A 13883-nucleotide genomic window follows, 5' to 3' on the forward strand; every position below is an offset into this window, starting at 1 on the left:
AGAGGGAATGGAGGTTGGTTGGTATTTGTTAGGAATCACTTACTACATAAACAAACAGAGAGAATACAGCTTTGTTTTAGGAGCCAGTACTGATTTAGGCTTTTTTACTTATTCAAAATAAAAGCCCCATGCACATAGCAAGGTCCATAAACAAATTTTTTGTGGTTTGGTTTGGAAGATCTTGACTGGCCTCCACAGAGCGCTGATCTCAACCCGCAGTTGGCACAATTAACATGCACCAAAACACAACTGCAAGCCAGTGCCCATCCTTGTTAATGCCCTTCTAGTTGGGTGAGAGTAATGGGAGTGAATTTGTGCAGCCAGCATCCAAGGACCTGTGGAGAGCCTTTACAAAGAGTGTATGTTATAGTAGCATATGAATGCCCATGGGTCTATAGGTGTAACAGCTGGTAAACACTGGAGGGAAATGTGGTATAAAGCTAATTAAAGCTAATGAGCCTGGGACCTTAATATTGGTTTAACAAATGCAGTTTGCAGAATGTTACTGTTGCTAAGATACACTTCCGGTCTTCTTTTGAAGTCTGTGACAGTAAAACTGTCAGGATCTGTGTTTTGAGTTCCTGTTTTATGCTTTTATTTTGTAGGTTCCTTTAGGATTTGGTTTGGTTCTGTCTTGTTCCTCTTTACTTTGACCCAATTAGCTGATTGTTTTCACCTCTCCCTCGTTTGTGTTCGTTTCTTCATATTGCTTTGTTCAGTCTCAGTTCTTGGCCAGGTCATTTGCCTCACATGCGGTTGTTCTGCTGATCACTGCCGACTGCCTCCTGCTCGGAACTGCCTTGCCTTGCCTTTTCCCCCATTTTTGGATTTTAATTTTGGACTGCCTTTTGTTCTCCTGGGTTTAAGTTAAGTTTATCTGCCTCTGTTTGTATGTGTTTTTCACCATGTCTTGTCTTCTTGTTTAGCTCCCTGGTGTTCATGTTTAGTCCCTCTTGTTCATGCTTTGTCTCCCTAGTGTTTAGGTTTGCCTTGTTCATGTTTTATTCTTGTCGTGTGTCTCTTGCTTGGTCCCTTTAGTCTGTGTGCTTGTTTGTGTGGAGTCTGGTGCGTCCCCAAGATGTGTGTGACCCCAGACCTTTGACCCTTGTTTGTCTGTGTGGAGTCTGGTGTGTCCCCGAGGTGTGTGTGAGACCCCAGACCTTCGTTCCTTGGTGTTTGTTTCCCCTTGTTTGTGTGGAGTCTGGTGTGTGTGTGTGTGTGACCCAGACGTTTGCCCCCTAAATTTGTTCCCTTGTATTCTGACGTGTTCCCCGAATATATGTGTGATCTTGACCCTCCTGTCTCGTTCCCTTGACTCGTGTTGTCTTGACCCTTTGCTTATATACCTATGTCCCTTTAGTTTCCTGTGTTCATGTTTTGGCTTCCTTTGAGTCCTGTGTTTTTGAATAAAGTTTCGAATTTGAAGTACCAGAGTGGGCACTCATTTGGTCCGACTTCTAACCCCCCAGCACCAACCCTGACAGTATAACCTGGCCATACTAAAAAAGAAGCAAATGGACCACGCCCATTTTTCCACCTCCCTGGTACAAACCTTGCCCAGTAGTCAGTAGTTTTTTGTATTGCCTTGCCCCTGCTTTCACCACAGACAACCCAGGATTTTTTTTTTTTTTTTTTTTTTTTTTTTGAGACAATGTCTTCTCGACAAAAACCAGAGACAGAACATTCGCTCTTGTCACCCCCCCTAGCCTCAGCCACGGATTGTTTGAGAGTGGGAACTATGTTTACCAGTCCCTTTCCTACCTCGCCATGTACACCACAGCATCATGCCCAAGCCTCTGACCAGGTCGACATCCTCACCTGGTTCACCGACCAAGTGCGGACGCATGACCCACGATACGCAGTGGGGTCTGTTTTTGAGGATCCCCTCGACAGTGAATATTCTTCAGCCGACTCCTCAGATGACTCGTCCTCCTACGTCCCTGTTGTGCATTTTGGAGGGCATCTTTTAGAAAGCCCTTACTACCAGACACCTCAGGATCTACAGCCCACACCATGCCACAGACGCCGAAACCGCCGCCAGCATCCCGTCCGTCCACTGCAGCAGTCTCCCTCGCTACAGCAGTCTCCCTCGCCACAGTATCCAGTCCGTCCACTGCTACAGTCCCCCTCGCCACAGCATCCACTTGGCCTGCCACCTCGACGACAGCGTCGGAGTCGCCGCCGTCGGAAAGTCCCTGTGTTTAGTCCCTCTTGTTCATGCTTTGTCTCCCTTGTTTAGGTTTGCCTTGTTCATGTCTTAGTTTTGTCGTGTGTCTCTTGCTTGGTCCCTTTAGTCTGTGTGCTTGTTTGTGTGGAGTCTGGTGTGTCCCTGAGGTGTGTGAGACCCCAGACCTTTGACCCTTGTTTGTGTGTGTGTGTGACCCAGACGTTTGCCCCCCTGAATTCATTCCATTGTAGTCTGACGTGTTCCCCGAATATGTGTGATCTTGACCCTCCTGTCTTGTCCCCTTGACTCGTGTTGTCTTGACCCTTTGCTTATATACCTATGTCCCTCTAGTTTCCTGTGTTCATGTTTTAGCTTTCTTTGAGTCCTGTGCTTTTGAATAAAGTTTCATTTTCGGCTTCGAAGTACCAGAGTGGGCACTCATTTGGTCCGACTTCTAACCCCCCAACACCAACCCTGACAAAAATGTTTCCCTCCTGTCAAAATGTTCTTTACCATTGAAATAAACAAATACATAAAAGTGATGCAAAGAGAAAACAGCCAAATACACAAACGTGATGAAAATACCACAGACGACAACCGAAGTGTCTCTGGGTGCAACTAAAGATACACGTATAAATCTACATGCATGTCACTTTTTGTGTCCCAGTTAAAACATTGCATCTTAGTGTTGCATTTCTGCCACACTGCATACATAGAAACACTACTTAATGTCTCCATATAGTCTGCATCTTTGTACTGCCTATGTTTGGCCCCTGAAAAGGGGGGACAAATAAAGGTACACCTTGCTAGTATGGGGTTGGACCCCCCCTTTGTCTTCAGAACTGCCTTTTGTGCTGTATTATTTGGTCACTGTGGTGCTTGTTTCAAAGGGCAGCCATAAATAACACTTTGAAACCTAATGAGTGTCCATGTCATTAAGACAGTAGTAGTGTTGTGAAATTAATGAATGCATAATAATTGTGATAATCATGAAACGGTGATTACTCCTCAAACTATTATTGTACCAACATAATCTATAATCCTTGCATCCCTAGGTGGCACTGCTAGTTGATGAGACTGAAGGGTGTCATATAGTGATGAGGAAGATGAGATTATAGTGACAATTCAGCAGGGAGAGAGTGAGAGACAATGGTGGGAATCAACAGGAAGTAGTTCAGAGTGAGAATGAGGACCCTGGTGGAGGTACAGTAACAAGCCTGATTAGAGTAGGATTATTCGTAAATTCATTACAGTATGTGTCATTTGGCAACTTTCCAAATGCAACTTTGACGACAGTAACAACTGAGTGTTATCACTGAAATCTTTTATGGAGAATTTGACCTGTAACATTATCAGTACAGTCAGTGTCATCAGGCCGGCTAGCCACGTTAGCAGTCCGGACACAACCAATCATCAATAAACATCTTAAATATCAAAAATGTGCATGTCTATTTATTTTCGATTTGTGAGAGGTAATGGACAGTTTGGTTTGGAGGAATGCCTCAAAGAATCAATAAACAGCTGCTATAGTTTTAGTTCCAATAATATTATATATTATTCAACAATTTATAAAATTTTCCAGCAATATAGATTAATCAGAATCAAGTTTTTGAGCTGGGTGATCACGGGGGTTGCTGGAAAATTTCATATAAACCAAAATCATTAAAAAAAGGTTTATTTTATATTTCTTCCACACCCATTTCAGCCACTGACAGACTAAATGGTATACCGTATATCTGCAATTAATTGTTCAAAGGAGACAAAGCTAAAATCCTGCTACACTCAGAGCTACTTTGATCCACACTTGTGACAAAAGAATGAAAACACACAATGGTTTTCTCACATTACAGACACTTCCTGTTTCTTTGTTTACTGGACAAAGAAGCAGACAGAGGACTTTCCTACTACTGCCCCCCGCCCCCCTTTTTTTTTACAGGCTGCATAGTACATAGTATAACTCAGCAACACAGCCGCATCCTCCCAAATGGTGCAGCTGAATGAGCAGCTCTTCAAAGCAGTTTAAACAAACAAAAACAGCAGTCCCTTTCAGGACGAGACGGTTTATTATGCAGTAGAGTGCTTAGAGGAAGTAGAGATAGACTTGACGCAGCTCACAGTAAAATAGAGTAAAATAACACCGAACAAAGAACGTAAAGCACCACAGATATATTGAAATAAGAAATTTCTTTGAACATCATTTGGGGATGTACCGTTCCTGGAAATACTGCAATACCAGGTCGATACGTGGAGTGGACGAAGCAAGCTCCTATTCCATCTCCCTGTTCCAAAAATCCATTTAATATATGGTCCCCGGGTAGGGGACGTATCAGATATTAAACTGATAAGAACAGATACTACACTTGATCTTAGCCAAAAGGCCGAGAAGCGATGCCGCTAAACTCTCGGTGGCAAACGAGCCTTTCTCGACACCGCCGGTCTCACTGACGGTTCGGGACCTAAACAACATTTTTTTTTTTTAAGTCACCACAAAAAGAGGAACAATGTGTATTTAAAGTGTAGAAGGGATCAGGCAATATTTATGCTGCGGTCTTTACGATAAACTAATAATTTCGAAAATTAGCTTTTTTGTGACTTCCTGAACACGTGGCACGCCTTAGTCCAATGAGAGGCAGAAAACTAGAAACATGAAAAATAAAATGAAATTTCCTTTTACAGAGACGTTACAATATACACGTTTGTACGTGTATATACATTACTCCACTTTAATTCGATGTCGTTTAAAGAGTTTGTGCGGTTGAAGAAAAAACTCCGTTTTTTCCATGAATCGCTGACACAGCGCGCCCGGCAGCCTCTAGCGGAGAGGAGGACTAACTACACACTGCATCGATGAAAACTCTGCTTTGCATAAATGCGCCTTGTCTCCAAAAAAAGGACCTTTAGAGTTAAACACAGACAGCATGGAAAGTGTTTTCCAGCTGTTTGCTACCTCTGAGATCTGTTGCAATGCTTTTCTATAATGAAATGGCATAGGGCCAAAATAGGCATACTAGATTGGAATGCAAGTATATTTCATTTGTAAGCAAAAGAGTTAGGATTACCTAAATGTAACTGTCATGAATAAGATTTTGTAATGCAAGAATATGTAATTCAGATGTTATATCTGCACATATTACGATTTAATACATGAGATGAATCTGCATGTTTTCAAAAAGGTTATTCTTACTACTTCAGTTAGTGATGAATAGTATGCAGCTCTGGGTTTACTGAGAACTTTCTTCGTATGTTATTTCACAGTTTTTTCCAGGCTAGGTAAAATTCTTCTCATATGTTTTATTTAATAAATCCACAATTTAGCACTTAGTAACCAGAGTGGACAGATGATAGCTGAAATCTGGTAAAGTAATAAAAACACACAATACTTGAGTAAATGTGTTATTACTTTCCACTTGACTGAATAATAGTCAGAAAAACAAAGCTCTACTGCAAAATGTGAACATTCCCCAACCCAGTGTAATTGGTGCTGTTGGTGCTTCCTCGCTAGTGTATTCGCTGTGTGAGTCCCCACACAGTACATGGCTGTTAGACCTCAGCCTATTACTGTGGAGATCACTTTGAAAAACTGAAAGTGGCTCTGATCAGACTGAAAAAGAAAGTGCACAAAGAAGCCCACACACAGTCTGTGGTGTAGAGGAGGACACACTCTGTGAAACCCTATTAGGTGAAAAATCCAATAACCCATTATATTCACCAACACAGAAGAGGTTTTATTGATTGAGATAATCCAACCTGTAGTGATTATATTGACTGCAATGTGTGGAAATTGATGTTGTGCTTCTGCTATACACAGCATTTGTTTCTGAAATAAGATACAAGATAGGTCATCCAATACATATAATCAGGGACAATTAACAAGGGACACCCAGGGTCATGTGTGTGTTTCGCTTATCATAAAATACCCAAGGTCATGGGGGAACTGGAGCCAATCTGTGGGTGAGAGGTGGGGTACACCATGGACAGATCATCAGTCTGTCACAGACTAACACAAAGACAAACACTCACATTAACACCTACAGGCAACTTAGAACCACCAAACTATGCCTTTGGACTATGGGAGGAAGCTGGACATGCAGACATTATGTAAAGAAATATAAAGAAATTCAAATAGGTAAAATGCAGTTGTCAAAAGACAAGATCAAGGTTGCTTTGCATCTCCAGTCATGTTTTGTGCCTTTTTCAGCTTGATATCTCTTTTTGTTTCCCTCTAATACACTCTGAATGTAGCTAACCCAGCAAAGATGAAAGATACTATAATGTCACAGTTTATTATTTCTGTATGTAAATTGACTAAAACTATTCTAAAATGTTTTTTTTTTCCAATTCATAAATTTCCCTTATTTTGTAGATTAGAGTGTAAAAGTGTGTGATTCAAACATTGTGAAGGTTTGAAGAACATAACTCACTATTGTCCACTGGCAGTTCAACTGTCTGTAGTTAGTGCAGTTCTTTCAGCTGATTTAATGGCTTCTTTCACCTTTATGTTCACATCCTCATATATTGCAGGAACTGCTGATGTGCTGAAGTCTGCATCAGATGGACTGTGTGATATTTGGGCTCCCTTTGTTGACATGTTTTTATCCTCAGCTAAAAATGCCAGTGCTCTGTGTTGTTGTTTGTTGACTTGATACTGGAAGCGATGAAGCAGTTCTTTTATGTGCTGTTTCCCTTTGTCAAAATTAAATTCACTTGACATTAAGATCTATATTTCTGTGCATTTTGTCAATATTATTCTGTGGTGATTTTTTACACCACTACTGATTTAAATTTATTTTATGTTAAATGTCTTTATTTTTAAATGCTCTTTTCAATGCTTTTAATGCTTTTAATGTAATTGTATGCCTTGTAAAGCACTTTGAATTGCGTAGTGTATGAAAGGTGCTATACAAATAAATTTGCCTTTGCCTTTACTTGTTTTAATTTCCCACAATACAATGTTAACAGTCATTACACTTCATCCAGAGGCTCTAGTATAGAGACATTGGGCTCAAACACATTTAGTATAATAAAAACAAGCCTCTGACTGTGCTGTGCCACCCCTGGCCACTGTCCTGTCCCAGCCCCTATAAAGAGCCCACTAATGATGGTCTGTTTTTTCTGGCTGGTGAGAATGAGAATGCCATTTTCTAATTGGGTGCTAGGAGCTGCATCCTGGTGCATAGGTTATTTTACAATGTCCACTGCATATGCCAAAACACTGATCAAATGATCATTACCATCAAAAAAGCAGGTGGGTGGTGGTTGGCAGTCCCCAGTAAATCCTGCCTTTCCAATGGACTGAAAACAGAGTAGACAAAATGGCTGACTGCCCCCCTTAGTAGGATGTTGTCCCTACTAGCCAGACATTCACTTCTGCAGGGTTACGGGGTAGGGTTATAGGTGCAAAACAAGTACTAATATATTATCAATTACCAAAAAGAGAAACAAGATTGATAGGTGCTACATGACCATAGAGACACAAAATAAATATGAATATATGTGAAATGACAGACACAAAATCAATACAATAAATGCAAAATGCATACAGAAATGTAAAACAAACAAACAAAAAGACAAAATGGTTTGAACTACACAATATAATGCTTACACCATAACAACTTGTCTCTTTCGATCCATGGCTTGCTAGAAGGAGATGGTGGGGAGACACTGATATAGGCTAAAAATCAATATATTCAAATAATCTGGAAACAAATTGTGGCATAATCTCATTTTCTCTCTGCCTGTGTTGTATTAAAGTTGATATTGTGAAAAGAAAGCGTGATACACAGGATGATGTTTTTTAAGTCCTTGCTTTTTTTGCTTTTCTTTCTTAATCTAGTGTAATTCAGTGGTCTTGGGATAGTACAGTCAATAAGCTACAGATGCAATTAATCTTTAACTTTATTATAGAGAAGCTTTGATTGTTTTGTTCTGAAGGTCTGAAGCATAAAAACCAGATAACAAAAGTAAAACACACATAACATCAATACCACGTCAACTTACCATTGGCTAAAGGATACGTGCCTGAACATAAAGAAAAAAAATAAAAATGTGAAATAAGATTTAGCAAAATACATGAAAATACAACAGAACTGTTAATAATTATAATTATTATAAATAATATTAATAATTATAAATAACAATTATTATAACTGAATAATTAAGCATCACCTTTGTCCTTTTCTCCCATCATATTAACAGTTGGTCGAAACCGTGGACTGTAATAAGCTGCCGGCACATTTAACCTATGGGTTTTCGGGGTTTTTTTGTCTTTACAACATGTGAGACTCTTTTAAATGTCTGTCTGGAGAAGCCACACACCAATATGTGATGCAAAAGAAATAACATTATCAGAGACTAACCAGAGGCTGTTTTACACTTAGTTTTTAAATTCAGCCTCAGCATCTTGGTGAGACTTTATCAATTTGTCGCTTGTTTTTGTCTGATAAGTCTGAATTCCCAGAAACCACAACAATTCTACTTTAATTTGACTGTGTATTGCAATACTGTCTCATAGGAATTTATGTTACAACACATTCAGTATGATGCCCAGTGGTCCCAGTTAAAATACTTTTACATTTGATACTTCAAGTACATTTTCTTGATAATACCTGTGCACCTTTTCTTGAGTAGGACTTGAGTAGCACATCCTGCAGGGTAGAGGATTTTTGCTTAAAGAAAGAAACTGAGTTTCTGTTCTGCCACATCTGCTTGCCTCAAACAGTTGTGTCAGTCCACCGTGAGATCAATATTCTAGAGGCATTTATTATAATGCTGGTGACCTCTAGTGGAAAAAGCCTGAAGAAATGCCCGTCAAGTTTTGGTCCTCCTGTATGCAAAAACCTGCTAGATCAAGTGCTGCACAGTTTTGCCTTAATTCTTCTCTGCTAGTATTTCCATTTCCCTTTTTAATTCTACTCCATTACATTTCACGGAGGAATACTGCTTTTGATAAATGGTCATTTATCAATCATCTACCGCTTATCTGGAAATACCCAAGGTCATGGGGTAACTGGACCCAATCCCAGCTGGGATACCCCTCCTCCCAGGTACAAACTTGCCTATATTGATTGATGGATGATGCAGAAAATAAAATGTTACAGTCAGTATGACAAGTTAATGGCATGTTTTGAGGGAGAGGAGAGGCTGGTGTTTATGAAAAAAGCAATGAGTCCAGACATTACAGGACAATAAAATCATGTGCAAACAGACTCAAAGACAGGTTCTATCCCAGAGCCGTAGTTGAACTCTTTTGCTTCAGTATTTATTATGTGCAATATGATAAATCAGTAGAATGTTGCCTCAATGTCTTGTGCACATGGATTATGTGTTTTAGTCTGTTATGCACAAATAGGAACTGCATTCAATCTTGTTGTACAATGACAGATATTCTATTCTATCTGAATTTGAAAATGTTCCATATAGATGATTTTGATTTTAAACATGAACAATTACATATTTATAGTCCACCAAAAATAATATTGATGAAGAAGTTTGATATGGGTATAATACTAATGGCCTATTAAGAGATTTTTTTCTTTCTGTTACCAATTGAACAGTTCATGGGTAACCAAGCTGAGTAGTAATCTCTCCTCTCTTCATGAAGAATGACATGAGCAATGTGATGAAAGTACAGACAGAACAGAGTGCAAGTAGTAGAGTCAATAACAAGACCTTTGAAAGAAAGAAGTAGTTGAAATCTATCAATTATATGTGTATTAACAAATAAATCTTTAAATTTTCACACTATGAGTCTCTTACAAGTAAATAACAACTACATTCTGAATTTTTACAGAAGTAAAAGTACAGGAGTATTAGCAAGAAGTACTTTCTATCCACCACCTAGCAGTTTTACTTTTAAAAACAGCAATAGTAGTGGAAAATAAGACCAACTGTTATACTCATTGTAGCTGAATCATAATCTGTCATTTTCCAATGGCTCTGTTTTCTAAAAATCATTAAAGTCTTCTGATATAAGTGGTTATATATTATGTGTAAGTCGTAAACCCAAAGGCAACCATTGTGGGCGGGAATGCAAGGAGGTTCTGTCTTATATCAGGCTGGTTAAACTCTGTGTCTGGCATCAGCTTCCAAAACGTTCAGTGCAGCAGGCTCCTACAGACAGACTACATTTACAATGCTGCTTGTACCTGTTTTATTTTGGTTTGCATCTTCCATGAAGACTGTCCTTGGGTCAGGTATGTTCTCCTAGAAATAAAAACAAATGAATGATAAAGATGACAGAAGTACACTACATGGATATATATATATATATTTTTTTGGATGGTGTTTTGTATATAAACATGTTACCTGATATCAAATATTATTCATCTAATAGTGAAAAAAATAACTAATAGCTCTCTCTAGTGTTTGCCCTTGTTGTTTTCTTACTGTCTGTTACATGGCTTATTTACAACCCACTGTTCCAGGTTGGTGCTACCAGCCACACAATACCTGCAATGACACCTGCTTAGGTAAATCTAAAGCCAAGCTCTGATGATTGCAGTTTAAATAATAAGAGACAACATATACTGCTATACTTGTTTTTATTAACTCTTACCTCCACAGGTCCAGAAGTATGGGGAGAGGTTTATCAGCAGTGCAATAACAGATCTCAGTCTCCTATTAATATTGTTACGAGAAGAGTGTTACCAGATGAGCGCCTCACACCTTTCCAGTTCATTGGCTATAAAGACATGTTTCATGGTCAGCTCATAAACAATGGGCACACTGGTGAGTCTTTGTGGTAACAGGAGTTTTGAAAAGAAGAACTGGTATAAATGCACTTCTAGGTGATTTACATCATCTAGACTAAAAACAAAATTGTCATAAAATAGCCATAAGGCAATTATCCCATTTGTAAAACACTGAGATTATGATCTTACATGGCATAAGAAGCACTAAAATGGATGATAATGCAAAAGAATGATGTTACAATCCCTGATATCCTATATTAATACTCATGCCAATATTATATGTGCAAAACAAGATGCAAAAAATGCAATGCAAAACAACCACAAAGTTATGCAAAATGATCATAAGAGAGAGAGATGCAAAGTAATATATGCAAAAATATTGAATATGGTTGCAAATCAACTGGTCATGATCAGAGTCACAGTTTTACGCTTTTTTCAGTGTCCTGCTTTTAACTAGAATCGGTGGGATAAAGCCCATAACCAATCAGCAGAGACATTTCCATGGACATTGTTTCTTTGTTGTTGTTTTTTAAATGACCACTAAATAAATCTTTTTCTAGTTGAACTGAATTTGCCCTCCAGTATAAAGATCAAAGGAGGAAATCTGGAAGTCCCATACAAGGCAGTTCAACTTCACATGCACTGGGGAAAAGAAGGAGGACTGGGGTCTGAACACACAATTGATGGAGAACAATTCCCAATGGAGGTAAGAAATACAGGCATTAAAGTATGTAACAATCTTTTCTACATGTGATGAGGCACACGTAATGTTTGTAAATACAAAATGGATTACTAATACACAAAAAAAGAACAAAACAGAACATAAATAAGCTTTTTTTTTTTTTTTTACAGATGCATATAGTTCACATAAAAGAAGAATACACCTCTTTGTCCCAGGCTAAAAAAGACCCCATAGGGTTGGCTGTTCTTGGATTTTTCATTGAGGTAATTTTATTTAAATATCTCAAAAAAAACCAGTCAAAACAACAAATCAACAACAAAACAACAAATCTTAAAAGATGTTTGGGGGAAAAAAAAAAATCAAAAACGATATTTTCTTCCAGCTGAGTATCGGTTGTTCTGTATTTCTTTTGAATATTAAGGTTTGAGCAGAAAAGATGCATAAAATAGTGACTTTCTCAGTTAGACTTTACTTTTGTCATATTCTAAAAAGCAAACAAATAGATGGTTTAGATTGCATTCAGTGGATTTTGTAGTTATCAGCTAATCATTAACTTTAACTGAGAAAAACTGAATGAGTGCTTTGTTAAAGGCATTCTTGAAACCTTTGTAGCTCAGAAGAAACACCCAGCAATAAAACCTTTACAAGGTTTTAAAACCAAATCTATTGCTGAAGTTTTTTGAATGGCAACATAAATCTTTCAGTAAACTTTATTGCTTCAACTTAACTCTATCGCTATGCAGTATACACAAAGGGTCAATTTAGCCATCCACAACCTTCATTGTCATATTTCCATCCAGCAGCCTGATGATGAAAAGCCCTGTAGAGTTACACACCAGCATCTGTTCGAACAGAGCTGCCTGTTTTATACAAATGTAAATTTGAGCCTGAACATTTTTTTTTTATTCCAGGAAACCACACCTGCAAATAAGAAATTTGATCCCCTTATAAATGCTCTGAAAAATGTCACACACCCCAGTAAGTCATATCTGCTGACATGGGAAAAGATAATTGTGATTCATTAACTTGCAGCCAAATTGTCTATATGATCTATATGTCTAAATGCTACAGCATTAGGCTGAACTTACATGAGACAGTGTCATAAAACATTGTTAATTCCACTTTGAAATCAAATGGATGAGAACAATGAAATAGTCACCTTGAACATATTGGTTGTCTATTAACATATTTCTTTCTATCTTTTCTGTCTTAATGTTAATATTTTCTAAAAACCAGCCAACAGCACCACACTGAGCAGTGTGTCCCTGGACATGTTCATTCCTCCTCAGGAGAATTTGACTAAGTACTTTCGTTACAATGGCTCCCTCACCACACCCAACTGTTCTGAAGCTGTTGTCTGGACTCTGTTTGAAAACACAATTTTTCTCAGCAGGAAACAGGTAGTTATTTTTTTTACAATATTTTTTTTTGTTTGTTTTTTTTACAAAACAGTACTCAACTACCCAGACAAGGACAGTATGCTTATGATGTGGTGCTCACCAGTTTTACTCAAATGTATCTGACAGCTGTAGTTTTGCAGAGACAGTTTTCTTAGCATCCAGCTACAACTGGCATTTTGAAATAATGTTTCAAATGACTACATGAAAACATTATGACAATGTGAAACAGGTTGCTTGTACTGATAAACTCACAGAGAAACTTTACTGTTTCAATTAACTCTTGCCGCTCTTATAATGCAACAGGCAAGATATTTTCAGAGAAAGTCTGTAAAACCCACACTCTAGTACCTGCTCAGCATAACCAGCAGGTTCACATCTCGAACCATTTAGCAGCTAAAGAGTCTGATGTTTCTTTCAGGGGTTGGTAGAGACCAAAAATTGAGCTAAAAAAAAGACTGACCATATGTGTTACAGAAATACAACTAGAAATGAAGTATAATATAACATATGTATTACTGTGAATATACCGGCTAACAAGTTTGCCATATCAATTTAAAAGTTGATGATACTGTCTAATGTTGTATTCACAATTGTTGTTTTTTTTTTTTAATTTAAACCTAAGTTCATTAACGTTTTTAGCCATTTAGGGCCAGCATTAAAATATATTTGTCCAGTTGTTCTACCATCTTCTACCATCATGTGTATTATTAGCATGCAGGACACAGTGTGACCTGTTTGTTGTGAATTCTTTGTTACAGCTGGCATCATTCTCACAGCTTCGGTATTCAAATGGAGGAGAAATGACAAAAACCTTCAGACCAGTGCAGCCTCTGAATGGGAGGAGGGTGTATCACTCCAGAGGGCATGTGGATCTGGTTAGCCCTGGGTTACTCATCCTGGCAGGACTGGTGTCCAGTGCACTCTTCAGTCACACTACCGGATGA

At 38.4% G+C, this 13883-nt stretch overlaps 1 protein-coding gene and 1 non-coding gene across 2 annotated transcripts; one reads left to right on the top strand and one right to left on the bottom strand.

Annotated features, from left to right (window-relative positions):
- Window positions 1-1738: 1738 nt before the first annotated feature.
- On the top strand, window positions 1739-13883 carry ca4b (carbonic anhydrase IV b). Its single transcript, XM_026313980.1, has 7 exons — window positions 1739-2168; window positions 10730-10894; window positions 11418-11563; window positions 11710-11802; window positions 12451-12517; window positions 12776-12939; window positions 13698-13883. The coding sequence occupies exons 1-7, from the start codon at window positions 1739-1741 to the stop codon at window positions 13881-13883; spliced, it is 1251 nt and encodes a 416-aa protein (XP_026169765.1).
- On the bottom strand, window positions 4367-4557 carry LOC113125787 (U2 spliceosomal RNA). Its single transcript, XR_003295201.1, has one exon. It is a non-coding gene; the product is annotated as a U2 spliceosomal RNA (small nuclear RNA).

Source organism: Mastacembelus armatus, chromosome 13, assembly GCF_900324485.2.
Source record: "Mastacembelus armatus chromosome 13, fMasArm1.2, whole genome shotgun sequence".
NCBI classification, from domain to species: domain Eukaryota; kingdom Metazoa; phylum Chordata; class Actinopteri; order Synbranchiformes; family Mastacembelidae; genus Mastacembelus; species Mastacembelus armatus.

Excerpts from the sequence above, each read along its gene's own strand:
- ca4b (XM_026313980.1), top strand. The coding sequence starts at position 1,739 with ATGTTTACCAGTCCCTTTCCTACCTCGCCATGTACACCACAGCATCAT. Across the intron at positions 11,564-11,709 it reads GAGAACAATTCCCAATGGAG|ATGCATATAGTTCACATAAA; the intron begins GTAAGAAATACA and ends TTTTTTTTACAG. Across the intron at positions 12,518-12,775 it reads GAAAAATGTCACACACCCCA|CCAACAGCACCACACTGAGC; the intron begins GTAAGTCATATC and ends TCTAAAAACCAG.